Below are 24,380 nucleotides of genomic sequence, written 5' to 3' on the forward strand. Positions count from 1 at the left end.
GCAGTGCCTCGGCCTCAGAGGTCGCCACGTGGCGCAGCCCGATCGGGGGATGGGACCGACCCCATCGATCTGGGCCGTCAGGGGGGTCTATATAAACCCCACGAGTCTGCCCTAAAGGTCTTGTTTGGCTTCCCCTCATTTTCGTCGTCTTTTTTCCCTTGTTTTCTCCCTCAACCGAATTTTGCCGGCGGTGCTCGGAGCAATTTCTGGCAATGTCCAGTAGGTTTTCTTCCTGTTTTCTCTAGAGTTTCCTCTTTTCTTCTCCTTGCCAACTTCCATTTTCTGTTCTTAATTTTTACTCCATTCTTCTGTGAGAATGAGTCTCGGTCCCGAAGAAGTTGGGTCGAATATGTCAGAGGAGGAACTGGAGACAATCCGCTCCCGTTTCTTCTTCCAGCCCGGGTTTCGTCTTGAAACCGCAGGGCCGGGGGACAGGGTGACGCAGCCGCCCCCAGGTCGGATCGCGGTTTACCGCGAGACACTCTGGGCGGGCCTGCGTTTTCCCACCCATGAGTTCGTGAGCAGCTTGCTGGCCGAGTACCAGCTCGTCCCGGCGCAGTTGGCTCCGAACTCATGGAGGACCATAATCGGGTTTTTGTCCCTGTGCCTCGGGCACGGGATCCCGATCACGGTAGGCCTTTTCCGCCGGTGTTTTCTGTTAAAGAAGAACCCGGCGGACGCAGGGTGGCTATATTTCGCCTTTCGGGGCGGTATGTCACTCTTCCGGGGCGCCCCTTCCTCGATCCACGAGTGGAAGGTGAAGTTTTTCTTCCTGGCGTCCGCGGCGCCTTGGGGGTTTGAGCCGAGGTGGGGACACCCACGGCTGAAGGCCCTCAACAGACTCTCCGAGCCCACGGGGAGGGAGCTGAGGATCCTAGACTCTGTGCGAGCCCTCGGGAGGGGCAACGACCTGTCCGAGCTCCTGCGGGAGGGCGCCCTGGCGAGCGTGGGTCTGAGCTCGGCGCGCCCCGAGGGTAAGGGCGGCTACGTTATTTTCATTCTTTGTCTTTCGCTTTTACTGCCACTGGCCTGACACTTAACAAAATTTTTGATTTCAGATATTCCCCGCATGCCGACCAGCAACACGTCGCTTTTTTCCCGCCTGAGGAGGCGGGAGGCCGAGGCCGGGGGGGCTAATCCCCAGCCTCGGAGGAGGGCGAGGACGGACGGCGCTTCCTCGTCGGCCGGGATGAGTGGCCCCGAGGCGGGGGCCCTGCGGCCGACCCGAGGCGGGAGCGGGTGGCCAGTGGTGCGAGCCCATCGGCCCCTCCCTGCCCTGCCCCCCTTGCGCAGCGGGGGGAATCATTCGTGGCCCGGCCGCAGCAGCCAGGACCCGGGCCTGCCCGAGGCCCCGAGGCGAGCGGCTCCGGGACCTCGGGTCCGATCGTGCCGAGCTCTTCCCGAGCTTTCCGAGAAGAGTCGGTTGAGTCAGACTCTTCCGTTCCTGAGGGGAGCTCGGCCCTTCAGGACGCCGAGGTCGCACGCTCCATGTTGCGGCGTGCAGTGCTCCCAGCGGACCGGGCCGCGTTCCGGGGGATTTCGCTGGAGGAGGTCGCCGGCAGTGCTTACTGCAGCACCGCCCGGGTAAGTTCCCTTCTTAATTTTCCTGAGTTATTAGCGTGCATACGTGCCTTTCAACTCACAATACCCTCGCTTCTTTTTTTTTTTTTTTTTTTTCAGCATATTCTCGAGCTCGACACCATGGCGTTCCTCGCCCACGGGTATCGAGAAGAAGTTCGGCAGCTCGGCCAGCGGCTGGAGCCGGCCAAGAAAAGAATCGCCGAGCTAGAAGCGGTGTCGGCCGCGGCCGAGGCTCGGTGGGCGGCCACCGAGGCCGAGCGCCTTGCCGTGGTGGGGGCGCTTGAGGAGGAGAAGGCGGCTCACGCCATGACCAAGGCAACCATGCGCGGCACGGAGGCGCGCTTGGGGGAGGTCCAGGCCAGGGTCGCGGCCCTCGAGTATGAGGAGAGGGCCCTTCGCCTCCGAATCGAGCAACTTGAGGCCCGGGAGAGGAGGGCTCTCGAACGAGCGAGCACGCCGTGGAGCTCTTCAAAGAGTCGCAAGAGTTCCGCGACATGTTGGAGGAGGAGACGGTCGACGGTTTCCTTCGAGGCTTCGAGAACTTCCGAGAGCAGGTGCGCCTGTACTGCCCTCAGTATGACTTCTCGACGGTCCGTCCGAGGGAGGACCGGGGCTGGGGGTCCGACGTGCGAGCCCTTCCCACCATCCTGACATCCGAGGCGGGAATATATGAGCAAGACCCCGCCGAGCCTTCGACGAGGGTAGCCGAGGCGGACGGTGTCATGGAGGTGGCTCTGGCGGCCGAGACGGACGCTGTCCCGGAGGTGGTGCCCGAAGCTCCTGCTCCCGACCCCGAGCCTGTTCCGGAGGAAGGTCTTGAGGTCATCAATGTGCCGGACGACCCCCCGGATGTGGCTCCCGCCGCTTAGGACTTAGCGTATTTTTCTTTCTTTTTCATTGTATCCGAGGTCGGCCCTTGAGCGCGCCGACTCCAATTTTGTAATTGGCCTTCCGGCCCTTTGTTAATGAAAAAGTATTTTTGCCATTCCGTGTTCATCTTTCCCTCTGTTGTCGTGACCGAGGCCAGGGCCTTAGCGAACAGCCTCGATGGCCTAGCTTTGCATTTTAATTTCCGGGCTGCTTAACGAAGTTGCCCTTCTTCCCGGGCTACGTCTTAGCCTTCTCGGGTTCCAGTCATCCCGACGAAGAGGAGCTCCGAGTCTTGAGTTTTTTAGAAAATTTCCCTAAGTCCTATAGCTCGGATTTGGGAGACGTGGAGGTCATCGCGTTTAGCCTTTAGGGAAGTCCCAAGGTGTCGAGGTCGGCCTTAGCCCTTTAACTAAGACCGGACTAGGTCTGTAATGTGCCGCTAATCGGGGAGTTTAGTCGGGTCTCCGAACTTAACTCCAAACTCCTCAGAGGGAGCGCGGGCCAATAGGCAGGTTATTTACCGAAGGTTTTCGTAGTTATTGTTCTCGGACTCTGCCGAGGCTTCGGTGAGCAAGGCTGGGGTTTCCAGAGATTGCCTTGGTACCCGTGTTTGGCTGGCGCATTCGTGGCCGGGACCACTTTTTAGCCAGACGTAGGAGTTTACGTCGAAGAGCCAAGTCGGGCACTAATTTGACATTAAGATTCCGTTCAGCAACATTAAGTTTACGTCGAAGAGCCAAGTCGGGCACTTGTTAGAGAGGCCCGACTTTGGGGCGAGATAAGGCTTCAACATTAAGATTCCGTTCAGCAATATGTAAATAAAATTTGACAAGGAGGGCGTCCAGTTGAATGTACCTCTTTCATTCTCAGAGTTATGCTTCGCATGGTGGAGTAGGCTGCTTCCCTTCCTCGTCGACCTGCGGAGTCATTTTTGACTTTAAGGGGGCTCGGGCTTCTCACGGACCCGACAAGCACCCGCCGAGGTTGAGAGGGCTTGGGGAGGCTTTATTGATTTGTAGCTCTTTGCGAGGTCGAGGGAGTTTGAGACCCTGTGGTCGGACCTCGGGGCACCTCAACTTTGGCCGAGGGGTCTTGTGTCAGGTCGGCGGGTCCGCGGACGCTTTTGCTGACCTGTGGTACCTCCCGAAGTCGAGGGAGTCTGATTCTCTACGGTCGACCCTCGGGGGCAATCCCGACCTCAGTCGAGGGATCATACGTCAGGTCGGCGGGTCTGGGCCACGCTCTACCGACCTGCGATGCTCCCCGAGGTCGAGGGGGGAGTCTGGTTCTCTACGGTCGATCCTCGGGGTATCCCGACCTTAGTCGAGGGGGCGCTACGGGGGACCCGCGAAGTGTACTACCCCGTGTTTGGTGATGAGCGCCACGGGGGGCCGCGAAGGTACTACCCCGTCTTTCCGAAGGTCGAGGGGTCTGGGCACGCACTGTCGACACTCGGGGCATCTCGACCTTAGTCGAGGGATCGCTCGCTTCGGGGATCGGGGATCGTCGACCGCTCCTGGGGGTCCACTTCGTGGGCCCCAGGTGGAAGCCACCCTTTCCACCCCTCACGGCGCCTTCCCGAGGTCAAGGAAGTCTGGTTCTCTACGGTCGACCCTCGGGGCATCCCGACCTTGGTCGAGGAATCGTTCGTCAGGTCGAGGGGTCTGGGTACGCACTGTCGACCTGCGACGCTTCCCGAGGTCGAGGGAGTCTGGTTCTCTACGGTCGACCTTCGGGGCATCCCGACCTTAGTCGAGGAGGCGCTACGGGGGCCGCGAAGGTACTACCCCGTTGTTGGTGATGAGCGCCACGGGGGGCCGCGAAGGTACTTCCCCGTCTCCCGAAGTGTCGAGGGGTCTGGGTACGCGCTGTCGACACTCGGGGCATCTCGACCTTAGTCGAGGGATCGCTCGCTTCGGGGATCGGGGATCATCGACCGCTCCTGGGGGTCCACTTCGTGGCGCCCCAGGTGGAGCCACCCTTTCCACCCCTCACGGCGCCTTCCCGAGGTCAAGGGAGTCTGGTTCTCTACGGTCGATCCTCGGGGCATCCCGACCTTAGTTGAGGAGCGCTACGGGGGGCCGCGAAGGTACTACCCCGTTGTTGGTGATGAGCGCCACGGGGGGCCGCGAAGGTACTACCCCGTCTTCCCGGAAGTGTCGAGGGTCTGGGCAACGCACTGTCGACACTCGGGGCATCTCGGCCTTAGTCGAGGAATCCTGCTCCATTCCACGTTTCGTCGTCTTGCGATCCTTCCCGAGGTCGAGGGAGTTTGGGACTCTACGGTCGAGCCTCGAGGCATCCCGATTTTGGCCGGGGAATCTGAGGATCACAGACGACCCAATATTAAAAGAGGATTACAGTTTATCAAGGTGAGAGAAATTTTTGCAGAAAAAGGAGCTGAGTCCATTGTCCTGATTGTTTTGAACCCCTTAGGGTTTCATTGGTAATACATCCGTAGATTCTCGGAGTTCCAGCTTCGTGGGATCAGAGTCCCCTCCAGGGACTTCAATTTGTACGCCCCTGGTCGTTGTACCCGGGCGATTTGATACGGCCCTTCCCAATTTGGGGCGAGCTTTCCTTGCTCGGTTCGTTGAGAAGCCTCGACTCTCCTGAGGACGAGGTCCCTACTTTGAAGAGCTTGGGCTTGACTCTGGAGTTGTAGTATTGGGCCGTTCGCTGTTGGTATCTCGCCATGCGAACCCGGGGCGACCTCTCTCGTTTCTTCGACAAGGTCCAAGTTGCTCCTTAGCTGGGAAAGAATTGGTGTCCGGGGTCGTAATGCTCCATTCTGGGAGAAGGCAGGCCCGATCTCCAGCGGGATGACGGCCTCAGTGCCGTATGCTAGGTTGAAGGGGGTCTCTCCCGTGGGTAGTCGGAACGTGGTCCGGTAACGCCCAAAGGACATTGTACAAGTCCTCGACCCACTGTCCTTTGGGACCGATCAAGCCCTAGCTTTAAGTCCCTGCAAAATAGTTCGGTTAGTTTACCTCGTTTCCCCGGTTGTCTGGGATGGGCAACCGAGGTGAAGCGATGATCAATGCCGAGTTCAGAGCAAAACTCCCTGAAATGAATATTGTCAAATTGTCGACCATTATCAGATATAAGGATACGGGGTAGTCCGAATCGGCAGATTATAGACTTCCATACGAAATCCCGCATCCTTTGCTCGGTGATCCGGGCGACAGGTTCGGCCTCGACCCATTTTGGTGAAATAGTCGATGGAGACGACCAGGAACTTTCTCTGTCCGGTGGCGAGGGGAAAGGGCCCAGGATGTCGATCCCCCATTGGGCAAACGGCCAGGGGGCGATGATGGAGGTCAGCAGAGCTGAAGGTCGGCGCTGGATATGGCGTTTTCGCTGGCACCGATCGCACTTGCGGACGAAATCTGTTGCGTCTTTTTGGAGTGTGGGCCAGTAATATCCCTGCCGCAGGATCTTATGGGCCAAGGCCCGGCCCCCCAGGTGATTTCCGCAGATCCCTTCATGGACCTCTCGGAGAGCATAGTCCGCCTCGGAGGGGCGGAGGCATCTGAGAAGGGGGGAAGTAAATGATCGTCGATAGAGCCTGTTCTCGTATAGGACATATCGGGGGGCCTGGCGCTTGATTCGGCGAGCCTCCATCTCGTCATGAGGTAGGGTTCCGTCCTGAAGGTAGCAGACGAGCCCGTCGATCCAGCTTGGCTCGGAGCCGATGCACATGGTAGGCTCGGGTTCCTCCGTGCTGGGGGTCTGAAGATACTCGAGCGCGGTTCCCTTAGGAAGCTCGCTCATGCGGGAGCTTGCCAGCTTGGATAGCTGGTCTGCCCTGAGGTTTTCCGTTCTGGGAATGTACTGAATGTTGAAAGAATTCAGGGCAGATATGAGTTCCCGCACCTTTTGGAGATACTTTTGCATGGATGGCTCTTTAGCTTCAAAATCTCCTTGGACCTGGTTCACCACCAGCTGGGAGTCGCTGAATGCCGTCAAGTCTCCCACGTTTAGTTTTTCGCCAGTTTGAGCCCGGCGATCAGGGCCTCATACTCGGCCTCATTGTTCGAGGCCGGGAACTCGAGGCGCAGGGCTTGCTTCAGCCACCACTCCGTCTGGACTAGTGAGGATAAGTCCGGCCCCGTTACCACCGGAGGTCGAAGACCCGTCCGAGTGCAGGACCCATGGCTGCCTCGGGGCCTCCTCCGCGGGTCCAGATGGCAGGTCGGGGTCGTCCGGAAGGGTGCACTCCACGATGAAGTCGGCGAGTATCTGAGCTTTGATAGCCGGCCTGGGCCGATATTCGAGGTCGAATTCCCCGAGCTCGACCGCCCATTTGGCGATCCTCCCCGCACGATCCGACCTCTGCAATATTTGCTTCATGGGCTGGTCAGTCAATATAACTATCGTGTGGGCTTGAAGTAAAGGCCTGAGTCTCCGAGCCGAGATGATGAGAGCGAAGATGGTCTTCTCAAGTTTAGAATATCGGGTCTCGGCATCCCTGAGAACCCGGCTGGTGTAATAGACCGGCTTTTGGAGCTTGTCCTCTTCCCCGGACCGAGAACTGAGCTCACTGCGGCTGGGGGAGACGGCCAGATATAAGTAAAGGACCTCGCCTTTCCGGGGCTTGGTGAGCAGCGGGGGAGAAGCCAGAAGGCTCCGAAGATCTTCAAAGGCCTGCTGGCATTCTTCTGTCCACCGGAAGTCTTTCGGCCGTTTGAGGCTCTTGAAGAAGGGGAGGCAACGCTCGGGCTGACCGAGAGACGAACCTTCCCAGGGCGGCTACCCGCCCCGCGAGCCGCTGCACCTCCTTAACTGTCTTTGGAGGCGACATCTCTTGCAGTGCCCGGATTTTCTCCGGGTTGGCCTCAATTCCGCGCTGGGTCACTATGAAACCCAGGAACTTGCCCGAGGTGACCCCGAACGCGCACTTCGCCGGATTGAGTTTCATTTGATATTTTCTGAGCTTGGCGAACGTCTCGTCGAGATCGGCTATGTGGTGTTCCCGCCGCTCGGCTCTTCACCAACATGTCGTCCACGTAGACTTCCATGTTCCGGCCGATCTGGTCTTTAAAATCTGGCTGACCAGCCTCTGATAGGTGGCCCAGCGTTTTTCAGGCCAAAGGGCATCACCTTATAGCAGTAGGTGCCCTTGTCGGTGATGAAGGCCGTCTTCTCCTCGTCTTCTGGCGCCATTCGGATTTATTGTATCCTGAAAAGGCGTCCATAAAAGTTAGCAGTTGGTGTCCGAGGTGGAGTCGACGAGCTGGTCGATGCTCGGGAGGGGGAAACTGTCTTTTGGGCAGGCCTTGTTCAGGTCGGTGTAGTCCACACACATACGCATTTTCCGTTGGCCTTCTTTACGAGGACTATGTTGGCGAGCCAGTCCGGGTAGGAGACCTCCGGATGAAGCCGGCTCCGAGGAGTTTGTCCACCTCCTCGGCCGCAGCTCGTTGTCGCTCGGGGGCGGAGCCTCTTTTCTTCTGCTTTATAGACCTGCTGGTTGGTTTCACCTGAAGTCGGTGGACCATGACCTCAGGGTCAATTCCTGGCACGTCCGCGGGCGACAGGCGAAGACGTCGGCATTATCCCGCAGGAAGCTGACGAGGCGATCCCTCTCATGGGCGCCGAGGCCGGAGCGACCTGCACGGTTAGCTTGGAAAAATTTTCTTGTAGTGGATTTGAATAAGGAGCTCACCGGGCTCTACTTGCTTCTTCCAGGGGGCGTCCCTGCATCGAGGTTTCTATGGGGAGTGAGGGGCGCGTCGGCGGTCTGGCGCCTCAGCTGTTGTTTCACTTGTGGGCCGCATGTAGCATTGCTTGGCGACCAGTTGGTCTCCGCGGACCTCGCCTACTCCTTGGCCGGTGGGGAACCGCATGAGTAAATGGCGGGTTGAAACCACGGCTCGAAGGGTGTTTAACCTGGGCGCCCAAGGATGGCGTTGTAGACCGAGGGCAGACGGACCACCAAGAAGTCCATCCTCACAGTGCTCTCCCAGGGGCGAGGCCAACTGTGACAAGGAAGCTAGCCTCACCTTCAACCGAGACCGCATCTCCGGTGAACCCGACTAGCGGGGCATTGATTCTCCGAAGATGTCTTCCTGTCAACCCCATTTTTGGTAGGCATGGTAGTACAAAAATGTTGGCCTGAACTTTCTATTGTCCACTAGGACACGCTTTACATCAAACCTATTTACCAATCATGGATGATGACCACAGCGTCATCGTGAGGGGTCCTCGACCCCTTCTAAGTCCTCGGTCCGAGAAACCGAGATGACTTCATCCAGTAACGTGGGCGCTTCGGGGGTGTTCCCTGGGCGCCGTTCACTGCCGAGGCCCGCCCGATCATGTTGATGGTGCCCGGGCGATGGGTCCCTGGTTGTCGCCTGGATTTTCGGTTGGTGCGGACATTCTCCGCCGGCTTACTTTCCTCAGGTCGATTCCTCACGCACCGGTTGAGTACTCCCCGTCGGATGAGCGGCTTCTATCTCGTCCCGGAGTTGGAAGCAGTCCTCCGTGTTGTGCCACGGTCTCGGTGGAAGCGGCAATACTTCCTGTATTTCGGGGAAATCCCGTGTCTCGCATAGGAGGCCGGGGGTCGAAGAAGTCCCGACCCTCAATTTCCATCAGGATCTCGGCCCGGGGAGCATTGACGGGTGTATAGTTCTCGTACCTCGCCTGGTACGTCCGGGGCCGTGGTTGAGACCTCGGACGAGGAGGTGTCCCTCTGCTGAGGTCGCCCCTGCTTGACGGGGGCGGACTTCCTCAGTCTGGGGAGTTTTTCTCTCTGCGGGGAGACCGGCTCCTTTGCCGGCCGCGCTCCTCGCGGCGCTTCTTCTGCTTCTTAGAGGCGGGCTCGATTGGCTCCCCGCTGGAGGCGACTGCCTCCTCGGCCTTGGCATACTTCCGGGCTCGGGCCAGCATTTCGGTGAAAGTCGGCCGGGAAGCTCTTCTTCGATGGAGAAGAGGAATCGGTAGGAGCGAACCCCAGTTTTCAGAGCCCGACATGGCTATCGACTGGTCTAGCTCGCGGACCTCCCATGTGGCGGCGGTAAAGCGGTCCAGGTACTCTTTGAGGGACTTCCCCTCCTTCTGCTTGATGTCCAGGAGGGAGTCTGATGTCCGTCGCTGGCGCCGGCTGGCAGCAAAGTTGGTGGCGAACTGCCTGCCGAGCTGCTCAAGGAGGACACCGTGTTCGGCTTCAGTCCAGAAAACCAAAGCCGAGCGGTCCCTCGGAGGGTCGCTGGAAAGGCTTTGCAGAGTATGGCCTCCGAGGACCCTTGTAGGGCCCATGAGGGCCCGATAACTCTCCAAGTGGTCGAGGGGGTCGGTGATTCCGCTGTAGGGCTCCACCTGAGGCATTTTGAATCTCACGGGAACCCGGCTCGTCCTCGATCTGGCGGGAGAAGGGGACTTGGCAGTGAACTCAAAGTCCCTTCCTGTCTTGCCTTCTTGCCGTGGAGTGCCGCAATCTGGCGCTCCAGATGCTCAACTTTTCGGTCGAGCTCCCCACCCGTGGGATCGTCGTTGTGGTTTGTGCCGGCCCTTGGCGGTCCGGGGCTGACTCCGCCTCGGAAAGTTGGGGTCTCGATCGAAACCTTCTCTCGGTAACTCCCTACGGGGAGTAGCCCGTTCTCCGTTGTTGGCTCTGGAGGAGCCATGCAGATTTTGACTGGGGAGAACCGGGCCGTTGGGCGAGACACTCCGGCGGGGCCTGGGCCTGCGGGGGAAGCGCCGATGAAGCTTCCACGCGCCGTAGGCCCTGCACGGCGGCGGCCAGGGCCTGGACTTGCTGTACCAGGGCATTGAACTGTTCCAGCTGGACCTGAGGACCTGGGTCAGCTGGGGTTGGGAATTCTGGACGGAGTGTCCAGGACTTTGCGGGGGACGCCGGGAGACGTTAGAGGCTCCCTTACTTCTCAACTTCATGACTGCTACTCGGGCCCTTCCTCTAGCGCCAACTATTGCTGGAAATTGGACCCCGGGGGCAATCTTCGGTCGAGGAGAGGGAGCGGGAGGTGGTTACTCACGGTGGGGCGGTGGTTCGTCGACGGGCGGCGTCCTCCGTCTGGGGCGATCGGCGAGAAGGAGCGGCTGATTCCCGCGGCTGGGCGACGATCCGACAGTGGGCGGCGTCCTCCGTCTGGGTACCTGCACACGAGCCGGTGGCCGGGTCTCCCGGCGCCGGCCCTCCGACGCTCAAGTCAGGGAGGGGGCAAATCGTGTAGAGTAGAGGTAAACGGTGCGCCTCCTCAGTATCGATTTTCCAACCCTCTTTTATAGACTGGGGGTCGGTTTACCTGCGATGTAACGGGGCGAAGCCGTAGTACGGCTCGGCATGTCGTTCAGGTCGGCGCTTGGTCAGGCGAATAATTGCACTGATGTCGGCGATGAGGGCGTTGTACAACCCGAACTAGCACGCTACCAGGCGAATTTATTGCATCAGTGTCGGAGGTATGGCCGAGATCAGAGACTTATCACAGTTGACTAGACTCTGCTGGGCTTATTTGCCGTGGAGAGCTGGGAGTCCGTAGATGACAGGAGTCACGTGCATTAATTGTTGAGTGAGCCGGAGATCCACATTTATTGTGGAGTAAGCCGGAGATCCGCATTTATTGTGGAGTAAGCCGGAGATCCGCATTCATTGTGGAGTAAGCCAGAGATCCATATTTATTGTGGAGTAAGCTGGAGATCCATATTTATTGTGGAGTGTGCCGGAGGATCACAGCGGTCATGCGCAATAAATGCCGGAGGGGCGTCATAGTACGGTCTCTGGCCGGACCTCGGAGACGTATAGCCGTAGTAGGTGGCTGACAAAAGTAGGCCTCGGGCATTGGGGTTTCTCTTAGGTCGGAGGTTCCGAGTTCGGGTGCCGACTTCGGCCTTCCAGGGTCGACGATTGTGCGGCTTCTTTGGGGCATTCGTGTCATTTGGGGGAAAAACCTTATTCCCCCAACAAGTACCATGCCTAACTTTTCTTATCATAAACAAGTCCAAATTGTGGTGGCTTCCATAGCTATTCATAATTTTATTAGAAATCATGCAATCAAAGATTTTGGAGTTTCAGCCTTATGATGATAATGAGGATCTACTCTCTTCTGATTGTTTAGAGATTAATGAACCACAGGAAGAACTGAGTGCAGAGCAAAGCCAAATATTGGGTAACCGTAAGATGGATATTCTGCCGTGATCATATTGCTTCTCAACTTATAGCTCGTTGACTTCTGAATGCAGTGCAATTCCACATGTTGTTTTGTTTTGTATTTGACCAAACATGAATGTTTGTTGTATTTTTGTTGCTACTACGTCAACAATGTAGAAAAGTATGAACAAGGTAAAGTTAGAGAGGATGGATATTAACTATGTGCAATCCTTGATTAACTATGTGCTAAGATATGTATATACCATGTTAGATTAATTGTGTTCAATCCTTATGTAACTGTATACGAAAATCACTTAACTATGTACCAAAAAGACTTAATTGTGTGTCAGAAAGGCTAATCTGTGTGCCACGAAGACATAACTGTGTGCTAGGTTATATGAAGTGTATTCCAAGCCTTATTAAAGTACGCATGTAGAATATGCTAAATAATTTTTCATCTATGTGATTCTCGTCTAAACATATAGTAATCATTTAATCAATTTTATCACCTAGCTAGAAAAATTGTTAGAGAGATAAATGGTCATTCGGAGGATGAAAAATTAATTTACACTAATAATTAAAATATTTTATACCTTTATTATTGTATTATACTATAAATATAATATTATAATATGTTATATCATAATACATTAATATGTTATTTTAAATAATTTAATATAATGTTATATTATGGAAAATTATTTTATACTAATAATTATAATATTTTATACCTTTATTTTTGTATTATACTATAAAAATAATATCATATTATATTATAACATAATACATTAATATGTTATGTTAAATTATTTAATATTATGTTATATTATGGAAAATTAATTTATACTAATAATTATAATATTTTATACCTTTATTTTTGTATTATACTATAAATATAATATCATATTATATTATATCATAATACATTAATATGTTATGTTAAATAATTTAATATTATATTATATTATGGAAAATTAATTTATACTAATAATTATAATATTTATACCTTTATTATTGTATTATACTATAAATATTATATTATATTACATTACATTATAATACATTAATATGTTATTTTAAATAATTTAATATTATGTTATATTATGAGAAATTAATTTATACTAATGATTATAATATTTTATACCTTTATTATTGTATTATACTATAAATATAATATATATTACATTATATCATAATACATTAATATGTTATGTTAAATAATTTAATATTATGTTATATTACCAAATATTAATTTACTCTAATAATTATATTACTATTATGCTATATTAACATAATATTATTTTATATTACAATAATATTATACTATATCGTATATTTTAATATATGTTATGTTCTATTATATTCTGTTGTATAATACTATGCAATGTCCTTTATGGTAATTTTGTCATACAAAAGTACTTTCTCAGTTTGTTTACCAAACACAAAATAAAGTACCACAGCACTTTACGAATGTAGTTACCAAACAGCAAACAGCTTTTTATAACATCTCTACTTCAGACAGCTCTACTTCCAACAGCTCTACTGCCAACAGCTCCCCCAAACAGGGAAGTAGAGCTGTTGGCAGTAGAGCTGTTGGAAGTAGAGCTGTTGGAAGTAGAGCTGTTTGAAGTAGAGCTGTTATAAAAAGCTGTTTGCTGTTTGGTAACTACATTCGCAAAATGCTGTGGTACTTTGTTTTGTGTTTGGTAAACAAACTGAGAAAGTACTTTTGTATAACAAAATTACCATAAAGGACATTGCATAGTATTATACAACATAACATAATAAAACATAACAAAAATTAATACATAAATATACAATATAGTATAATATATTGTAATATAAATAATATTATGTTAATATAGCATAATAGTAATATAATTATTAGAGTAAATTAATATTTGGTAATATAACATAATATTAAATTATTTAACATAACATATTAATGTATTATGATATATTGTAATATATATTATATTTATAGTATAACGCAATAATAAAAGTATAAAATATTATAATTATTAGTATAAATTAATTTCTCATAATATAACATAATATTAAATTATTTAAAATAACATATTAATGTATTATAATGTAATGTAATATAATACAATATTTATAGTATAATACAATAATAAAGGTATAAAATATTATAATTATTATTATAAATTAATTTTCCATAATATAACATAATATTAAATTATTTAACATAACATATTAATGTATTATGATATAATATAATATGATATTATATTTATAGTATAATACAAAAATAAAGGTATAAAATATTATAATTATTAGTATAAATTAATTTTCCATAATATAACATAATATTAAATTATTTAACATAACATATTAATGTATTATGATATAATATAATATGATATTATATTTATAGTATAATAGAAAAATAAAGGTATAAAATATTATAATTATTAGTATAAAATAATTTCCCATAATAATTTTCCATAATTTCTCATAAAATAATTTTCCGCGGTCCAGGGGCTCTTCTTCGTGGTCCACGCTCGAGGAGGACCTTAGTGTGGGCCGCGAGGTTGATGATAAAAAAAAACAATAGATTGATTTTGGAAGGTATGAAAAAGGATTAAAATTTTTTTCTTCTAAAATGTGGTTCAAGAGATGCATACAAAAATTGAAAAGAAAAATACATTTTCTTACGGAAGGGAGTCTGACGGCTTGGGTTCTTGGCTCCAGCAGATTTTTAGATTTATACAGGGATAAACTATGTAATTATGTTATTTTAATATGGGCATTTTTGTCAAAAATATAGCTTTCCGAAAAAGCTGAAACAGCTTCCTCCCAAAAGCTCCAAATTGGAGCTTCCTCCCAAAAGCTGTTTTCAGCTTCCCGCAAAAGCTGAAACAGCTTTTTGAAAAATTTACCAAACACAGTTTTTTCATCTAAAAGTACTTTCGGAGGGACAAAAAGTGTTTTCTGGCCCTCCAAAAGCCCCTCAAACAGGGCCTAACCCTGTTTGGGGGAGCTGTTGGCAGTAGAGCTGTTGGAAGTAGAGCTGTCTAAAGTAGAGATGTTATAAAAAGCTGTTTGCTGTTTGGTAACTACATTCGTAAGTGCTGTGGTACTTTATTTGGTGTTTGGTAAACAAACTGAGAAAGTACTTTTGTATGACAAAATTACCATAAAGGACATTGCATAGTATTATACAACAGAACATAATAAAACATAACATAAATTAATACACAAATATACGATATAGTATAATATTATTATAATATATAATAATATTATGTTAATATAGCATAATAGTAATATAATTATTAGAGTAAATTAATATTGGTAATATAACATAATATTAAATTATTTAACATAACATATTAATGTATTATGATATAATGTAATATATATTATATTTATAGTATAATACAATAATAAAAGTATAAAATATTATAATTATTAGTATAAATTAATTTCTCATAATATAACATAATATTAAATTATTTAAAATAACATATTAATGTATTATAATGTAATGTAATATAATACAATATTTATAGTATAATACAATAATAAAGGTATAAAATATTATAATTATTATTATAAATTAATTTTCATAATGTAACATAATATTAAATTATTTAAAATAACATATTAATGTATTATAATGTGATGTAATATAATATAATATTTATAATATAATACAATAATAAAGGTATAAATATTATAATTATTAGTATAAATTAATTTTTTATAATATAACATAATATTAAATTATTTAACATAACATATTAATGTATTATGATATAATATAATATGATATTATATTTATAGTATAATACAAAAATAGAGGTATAAAATATTATAATTATTAGTATAAATTAATTTTCCATAATATAACATAATATTAAATTATTTAACATAACATATTAATGTATTATGATATAATATAATATGATATTATATTTATAGTATAATACAAACATAAAGGTATAAAATATTATAATTATTAGTATAAAATAATTTCCCATAATAATTTTCCATAATTTCCCATAAAATAATTTTTCGCGGTCCAGGGGCTCTTCTTCGTGGTCCACGCTCGAGGAGGACCTCAGCGTGGGCCGCGAGGTTGATGATAAAAAAAAACAATAAATTGATTTTGGAAGGTATGGAAAAGGATTAAAAAAATTTTCTTCTAAAATGTGGTTCAAGAGATGCATACAAAAATTGAAAAGAAAAATACCTTTTCTTACAGAAGGGAGTCTGACAGCTAGGGTTCTTGGCTCCAGCAGATTTTTAGGTTTATAAAGGGACAAACTATGTAATTATGTTATTTTAATATGGGCATTTTTGTCAAAAATACAGCTTTCCGAAAAAGTTGAAACAGCTTCCTTCCAAAAGCTCCAAATTGCAGCTTCCTCCCAAAAGCTGTTTTCAGCTTCCCGCAAAAGCTGAAACAGCTTTTTGAAAAATTTACCAAACACAGTTTTTCATCTAAAAGTACTTTTGGAGGGCCAGAAAGTGCTTTCTGGCCCTCCAAAAGCTCCCCCAAATAGGGCCTTAGTCATAATACTTTTGGAGTCAGATGATGACATCCCAGTATGGCCCAGAAACTGCTGATCGAGCATTTTAGAGTAATTGGAGATGCTCCTTCATATAGAGAGAAATATGCAAGCATGTTCCTATTGCATTGGCTAATACTAGATTGTTGATTGAAGATGGGCATAGTGTGGATATTGTGGAGAATTTTTGGGTGGATACTCTCCCGATGAGACTCTAGCTAACCATTATCAATGTAGAGGTCGTGAGTGGTTTGCAGGTTAGCGATCTCCTCCACCTTAATGGGATAAGATGGGACTCCAACCAGATTGGTCATCTATTTGGAGAGCACCTTGCATAGAGAGAGTACATTCACTGGCGATTCTTGGGTGTGCTGGCCCGGATGTGAGGATTTAGAGTACGTCCTGTAGACCTAAAGTCAAAGTGAGGGATATCTACGACATTCTCTAGAGTGAGGAGCATCAAAGGCAGAATTGCACCAAGATTTGAAGATTTGATCTTCACCCGAGGGTTGTCTTATTGCTTTGAAAGTTGGCTTGGGATCAACTACCGACGAAGTTTATCCTAAGTAGGCGCGGAATGAGCATCCTGTCGTACTGTCCTAGGTACAAGGTGGAGGAGAATGTGGATCATGTTATGTTCTAGTGTGATCGAGCTATGCATGTGTGGAAGTTTGTTGGTATTCCATCGGATGCCCCGTCTCAATCTGGCTCCTTCACCCAGGTGTTTAAAAGGTTGGCTGACACACCTCAAACCCAGTATGAGGCCATCAGGGAAACTTATACTACTTACCATATTTGGCTCTCGAATTTTTGGAGAAAGCAGTCCTACACTAAGGTTTGTCATGGAGAAGGCTCGAGTGCAGACTATAGAGATCACCCATGCAGGTCTTTCGAATAGGTCGTTGACAGCTTGAGACTCATGAGACTCTAACTATGCTTTTTGCAGCATCTTGGACGATATGCATCACCTAGGAGCCTCGACCTCCGAGTTTTCTCAAAGTCAACTTTGATGGATATGTTTTGAATAGTGGCAGGATTGGTGGTGAGGATTTCGTGATCGGAAGCCTGGACTTTAGAGTGATGGTAGTTGGAGAGTGCTCAATCTTCGATATTTCGGTCCTTGAGGGTGGAGCTAAGGGCAGCTAGAGCTGGTATGTGTCATTTTCGGCGTGTGCTGCTGGCCAATGCAATCCTGTTCGAAGGCGACTCGACTACAATGATTGGTTGGATCCAAAGGTGCACTAGTGATATTGGTGGCCGCCACCCTCTGCTCTGGAACGTTTGGGGTATGGCAAGCAGTGACATTACCTTCCGGTCCAAACGCGTCTATAGGAAAGCTAATGAAGCTACAGACTGGATGGCTTTTTTTGTGGCTAATCACTCCGAGGGGGTTCTCTAGACTGTTAAGGAGGAGCTGCCTAGAGCGCTCTATGACTTATTATATTTTAACATTTTTGAATATATTCATACTAGACTTGTATGAATCGTCTAGTGTAGCAAAAAAAAAAAATAGTTTTAGGCAGATCGGTTTTGTTTTGGAGCAGAAGACTATGGTGGTGCAGTGACGCAGAACAGATGTGGTAGAAGGATCCAACCTAGGGCTATGATTCTCTCTTCCTTTTCTTTTTTTTTCTTTCCAAAATTTTTTCTCTTTTCACTGATGAGAAGCGTCTGAAGAAGAAGAGGAATCTGAAGAAAAAGATAGGAACTTGATTGGCAGCAATTGGCTCCAAAGAAAGGTTGGCGTTGGGCGGTTCTAGATTGCAATTGGATTCGTTGAAAGGAATCAATTCGAGCCGATTGGACTAATCAATATAAGATCTGATAGCTTGCGAATTTTCTGAAGTATTAGATGGCTTCTGAAAGGGATGAAGTATTGAAGAGGATGGAAGAAACTTTGCTTGAATTTAATCAGAATTTCTAATAGGTGGGTGATGGAAGAACTAGGGCACAATCGGTACACCAAAAGGAACTAATTTGAACCCAATTTGATGATCAATATGTTGGCTATATGAACGTGGATTTTTCTAAAGAATATGAAGGTGGAAAGCTCTTGTGGATGTGAGGGAATAATGGAGTATTTTTTTGGATTTTATTTCTAAAGGATAATTAAGGAAAACTAGGTTGAGTCTCACACCCTAGGTTTCTAGAATATGAGGAGAAGGTTGGGGCATCTCACCTTTATCTTTTTCTCTCCAATGGCACCTCACCAATGGCTGGAAAGGGGTTTTCTTCAACGTGAAGAAGCTTCAGAATATCTCTAAAAATTATGCAAAATTTATCTCCCCTTCATTCATTATATTTCCTCATATATATGAGAGATTTGGACAATATTTCCATCTAAATTTAAAAAACTTCTATCCTAACTAAACTTCCTTTTAAATCTAAATTCCTAAGAGATAAGATGACACCTCACCTTGGGAGTAGTTCCAATTGAATTGATCTCCTTTAGGCGTGTGACTCATCCCTTTAAAGTAGGACTCCACTGCAAGGCAACTAGAATCCTACTTTGACTCAAACACCTTCTCAAGTACCAACATCAGCATGAAGTTTGGGAGACTCCTTAGATTTCATCCGATCTCCAAATTTCATGTTATTATAGTCATTGGAAATCTATGGATGTCTACTTTCCAACAAAATTCGAATCAACTCAATTAGACTTTTGTAACTCCTAAAATCTTCAAAATGCTATATGGTATTCAATCTATCTGGATTTCAACTGGATCTGAACTCTAAATTTCTTATACATGTGAGAGGTCTTCATGGTTGAACTTCTCTTCATGGACTCTTAAGCCTCCTAATCTTTAACCAAGGATTGCCACATGGTACTCAATTACAAGGACTCAATCTTAAACACATGGACTCAATCCTCTCTCACATGGACTCAATCCTCTCTCACATGGACTCAATCTTAAACACATGGATTCAATCCTCTCACACAAGGACTCAATCACACAACTCCTAAATTAAATCAAGACCCTTCAATGCCTTGGACCCAATTAAATTTAGGCATTGGGATAATTAAACCCAATGTAACTTGACCCAATCCTTACATAACATGGACTCTTTTGATGCCACTTGGCATTCAATTACAAGGACTCAATTGAAGACTCAATTCAGCAAACTTACAACTCATTTTAGGACTCAATCATAAACATAAATCAGCAAATTGCAAACTCAATACAAGAACTCAAATAAACCCAAAATAAAATGACTCAATATGGCCTAATTGACCAAAATCAAATAGACTCAATCTAATGTAATTAAATGCTGGAACTTATGAACCCAATGTGTTTTCGGACACTCCCAAGCAAGGATCCAAACTTGACGTATATCCATTATGACTTGGGCTCGTGCTCCATCAATTCCTCCATGCTGAGAAAGAACTCGACTCCGTCGAGTTGGGGCGGAGTTGAAGATTTCTAGCCCAAGTGAAATTGGTCTACTGTATGGGCGTTGGTTGCTTGGAATGGGATGCATGACTCGGCTAGCTGGGATGTGTGACTTGAATGGACCAAGACACGAGTCCAGTGCGGGCTGATTACGATGCCGAACCGCTGCGCACTCTGATGTGGGTGCACACACTTGGCACGGGATGACCTCCTCTGAAATTTCAGATCCGACTTTCTCGTGGATCGCTGCTGAAATTGGCTCTTCCTTGACCACTAGCATCTGAATTTTCTGCATCAATGGGTTCTTCAGTGGCCATCTGTTGATCTAAATTTTCTGCTGCAGAAACTTCGGATTGCTTGATTTTTACTGCTTTAGAATTTTCAGTTTGTTATGTTCCTGCTGCTGCCAAATTTTCAGAACCTTCTTTCTTGGCAATCAATGCAAACATGGTCTCGGATTCATGGTTGATCTCTGCTGAATTTTCTGAATCAGCGTCAAGATCTTCTTCTTCATATGCCTCGGTTCCTTCGTTTACTCTGCTTCTTTCGACATCAGTGGGCTGAGGAGGAACATCAGAAGGCTTTATGATCTCGGCCTCCTCACATACCAACATGAAACATTCGTCTTTAGTGGGACAAACGACGACGAAATGGCCTCGACCGCCACACTTGTAGCAATCCGTAGGGTTCCTTCCTTGCGGCATGGATTGGGGCATGGGTCCTTTGCCCCTTGCATTGGCCTGTGGAGCACCTCTTTCTTGATAAGCACTTTGATTAAAAGAGGTTTCAGATCTGAAAACAGGAGCGTTACCTCGAGAAAAAGGGACTCCTCGGCTACTGCATTCTAAATGCCGTCGCACGATCAGTGTTTGTGCAGGGCGTCGTTATCGCTATTGTGACTCTATGCGAAGTGCGAGTTAGTACGCCTCTTCCTTCTGCCGTATAAGATCCATTCGATGGAGAACTTTAGCCAGCTTCTTATCTTGTTGGTGACGAAGTCGTAGTCATGCTTCCGTATGATCCATCTCTTCTTCTTCTCGTTGTTGAGACCACCAATCGGTGTTGTAAGCATGGTAATGTTGAGATCTCCAATCAGTGTTGTAAGTATGGTGATATTGAAATTGCCAATCAGCATTGTAAGCACGGTCGGTCCACATATTCATGGTGAACAAAGAATTTGCTCTGGTTGGTGAAGGATCCTTTGCTCTGATACCAATTGATGCAGTCGGGGTGGGTTGCAGAATTTTTTTTTTTTGTTTTCTCTCTTTTTTTTTTTTCAAACACCAAAATTCTGATTTCATTCTTTATACGTTTCCTTATATAGAGAGGGAGGTTGGCAACGGATAAGGATTACAACCAGAATTTTATTTGGACTCCTAGTTACATGAGGACTCTCTTAAAATTTAAATCTTCTAATTGACCAATCAAATATCTTGCCACCTAAGCCTAGACACCCATGAATTCCCATCTTGGGTGTGTGGATTGGAACCCCATAAGAAGAGAATTCAGCCGTAAGGCAACTAGAATCCTACTTTGACTCAAACACCTTCTCGAGTACCAACATCAGCATGAAGTTCGGAAGACTCCTCAGATTTCATCCGATCTCCAAATTTCATGTTCTTACAGTCATTGGAAAGCTATGGATGTCTACCTTCCAACAAAATTCGAATCAACTCAAATAGACTTCTGTAGCTCCCAAAATCTTCAAAACATTATATGGTGTTCAATCTATCATGGATTTCAACTGGATCTGAACTCTGAATTTCTTCCACATGTGAGAGGTCTTCATGGTTGAACTTCTCTTCATGGACTCTTGAGCCTCCTAATTTTTAGCCAAGGATTGCCACATGGCACTCAATTACCAGGACTCAATCTTAAACACATGGACTCAGTCCTCTCACATAAGGACTCAATCTTCTCTCACATGGACTCAATCCTCTCACATAATGACTCAATTACACAACTCCAAAATTAAATCCCCGTCAATGCCTTGGACTCAATTAAATTTAGGCGTTGCGATAACTAAACCCAATGTAACTTGACCCAATCTTTACATAACATGGACTCTTTTGATGCCACTTGGCATTCAATTATAAGGACTCAATTGAAGACTCAATTCAGCAAACTTACAACTCATTTTAGGACTCAATCATAAACATAAACCAGCAAATTGCAAATCCAAAATAAGAACTCAAATAAACCCAAAATAAAAGGACTCAATGTGGCCTAATTGACCAAAATAGAATAGACTCAATGTAATGTAATTAAATGCTGGAACTTAAGAACCCAATGTATTTTCGGACACTCTCAAGCTAGAATTCAAACTCGACGTACATCCATTATGATTTGGGCTCGTGCTCCTGCATCATGCAATACATCCATGCACATTTGTCTTGATTTTTTAAGTGGTCTATGACCTCCATTTATCTTGATTTATATAAATTGTGTGTCCCACTTTGGTTTTTACGGCTCCAAATTATCGAAGGCATTAACCATGTTAATATTCAGCATTTGTTGCCTTCCTGTACTCATATCAAATTGATGCACCATGTTCCGAAAGTAAGTTTGGGGTAAGCCTATTTAGATGGTCTAATAGCTTCAATCATCTGATAAGATTGGTGATTTTTGAATATGAGCGGCAAGATTGATGGAAAAAATTCTCAATTATGTAAATCCAACATCAAAATAAATCAGACTCGATGAGAAATTTCACCCATTCTTTCATCTCCCCCTTCAAACATACCACCATCGGCGATCACCACAAGGTGATGGTGGTGGAGAGAGAAGCGCTTCCAAGTGAAGCCCTAAGGGGTGGAAGAAGTGGAATAAGAAGGCAGAGGATGAACTGTGGGATCCCAGCTTTTCTTAGGGCATGGTATGAGAAGCTTTAGATTCAATCGTATCTACATCGAAGTCCCAAGGCTTTCCTATTATATAATATTGGATAAATAATTAACCTAGTCATTGAGTATGAAAATTGACCACCCCCTCTATCCAAATTAGCATAGTAGCTAAATGAGGAGAAGCTCCATAAGTCATTATCTAACCCATGATTGGTTCATATGCTTGCTTGGTAGACAAAATAATGTTCACCGGAAACAAAGTTAACCACCGGCTCCCACAACCTGGCGCTCAGCTAAAAGACACCACACAAGACAGTCATTATTCCTATATAAAATTCTAATGACTTGTTTTGCACACAAATCTCTCATTTTTAATCATCCATTAAAATATAACGTAAGGAATATAATAATATTCCCTTTCATGTGCGAACCAGCTTCCATTTGCCTTCTTCCCATCCCATTGAAAGGTCAAATTTTTTTTTCTACAAAAAAAGGAAGGACCAACCGGCTGCCTCTCTTTTCGTCATAAAAACATTTGCAACCATGAATGGCTGACCAACCATCAAACAAGGCGGCCTACGGGCGCTATCATGCCATATATGATGCATGCTATTTGATGATCGTCTGATGCTGCACCGCACTGCAGATGATTCTAATTGTTCGTCATCCATGACTGTAATATCATTACTAACCATCAAACAAGACAATCTACGGACTACAGACACTATCATACCATATATGATGCGTATTATTTGATGATCGTCTAATGCTGCACTGCACTGCATATGATCCTGATTGTTCGATTGTAATATCATAACCAACCATCAAATATACTATGCATGTTATTTGATGATCTTTTTGATGCCACACTTTCGTCATCCATGACTGTAATATCCTGTTACATCACGCCCAGTCCTTTTCTTCCGTAAGAGCAGGGAAGAGAAAAAGAAAATAGTGAGGAGAGAGACGGAAGGAGAAGAGAAAGTAGAGAGAGAGGGGAAAGCTAATTCGCCTTCCCATCCTCTCCACTACTTCTCTTTAAAATTCTAAATAATAAATATTTGTGTACAAATACTCTCTTTAACAAACCCGCCGCTTTTTTCTCCCCAACCGCGAGAGAGGGAAATAGAGGAGAGAGAATGGACTCCGCCGCTCTCGCGACAAGGCTTCTCCATGCGATCCCTAACCGTAATTCCTCCTCCCCGTTCCTCTCCACGAGGTGTCGGCCGTCGCGGAGGCGGCTCTCCCTCTCCGTGCGCTGCATCCAGATCCCGAACCCTACCCCCGGCTCCCTTCTCCCCTGCTCCGCCGTCGCCGCCCGGGAGGCCCCCGCCGCCGACCGCCCCCGCCTCCGCCTCCACCGCCTCGTCGACGAGTTCCGCTCCCTCCCCCAGCCGATCGACCGCGTGAAGCGCCTCCTCGCCTACGGCTCCGCCCTTCGGCCCTTCCCCGAGGCGGCGCGGGTGTCCTCCAACCGCGTCGAGGGCTGCACCGCCCAGGTCTGGGTCACGGCCGCGTTGGACGATCTCGGCCGCATGCGGTTCGCCGCCGATTCCGACTCGGAGATCACCAAGGGGTTCTGCTCTTGCCTCATTTCGGTGCTCGACGGCGCGCTGCCGGAGGAGGTACTGGAGGTGAGGCCGGAGGATTTCGGCGACTTGGACGTGGCCGGAATGCCGGCGAGGGCCAAGTCGAGGGTGAACACGTGGCACAATGTGCTGATCAGTACGCAGAAGAGGACCGAGGCGTTGATCGCCGAGGGAGAAGGGAGGCCAAGTAGCAGAGTTTGAGCAGGAGAAGGCTTAGGTTGTGTAGGAGATCCGCCTGGTGGTGTAGGAGTTGGAGTTGACTCCATTTGGTCGTTATGAATGTAGAAAAGTATTATCGCAAGGTCCAAAATTATGTGAGAGGGCCCTTTTTTTTAATGAGGGGCAGTTGAATGACCAATACATTTTAGGGAATATCTAATTTAGGAAATGAGAAATGCTGCTCATCAAAAATAACATGTTTAGATTAATAAATAAGAGTAATTTTAGGATTTAAA

General features: G+C 46.5%; 1 protein-coding gene across 1 annotated transcript; it reads left to right on the forward strand.

Annotated features, from left to right (window-relative positions):
• Positions 1-23,212: 23,212 nt before the first annotated feature.
• Positions 23,213-24,380, forward strand: LOC103722829 (sufE-like protein 2, chloroplastic). Its single transcript, XM_008813524.3, has one exon. The coding sequence runs from the start codon at positions 23,476-23,478 to the stop codon at positions 24,124-24,126; it is 651 nt and encodes a 216-aa protein (XP_008811746.1). The 5' UTR covers positions 23,213-23,475; the 3' UTR covers positions 24,127-24,380.

Source organism: Phoenix dactylifera, chromosome 10 (assembly GCF_009389715.1).
Source record: "Phoenix dactylifera cultivar Barhee BC4 chromosome 10, palm_55x_up_171113_PBpolish2nd_filt_p, whole genome shotgun sequence".
NCBI classification, from domain to species: Eukaryota; Viridiplantae; Streptophyta; class Magnoliopsida; order Arecales; family Arecaceae; genus Phoenix; species Phoenix dactylifera.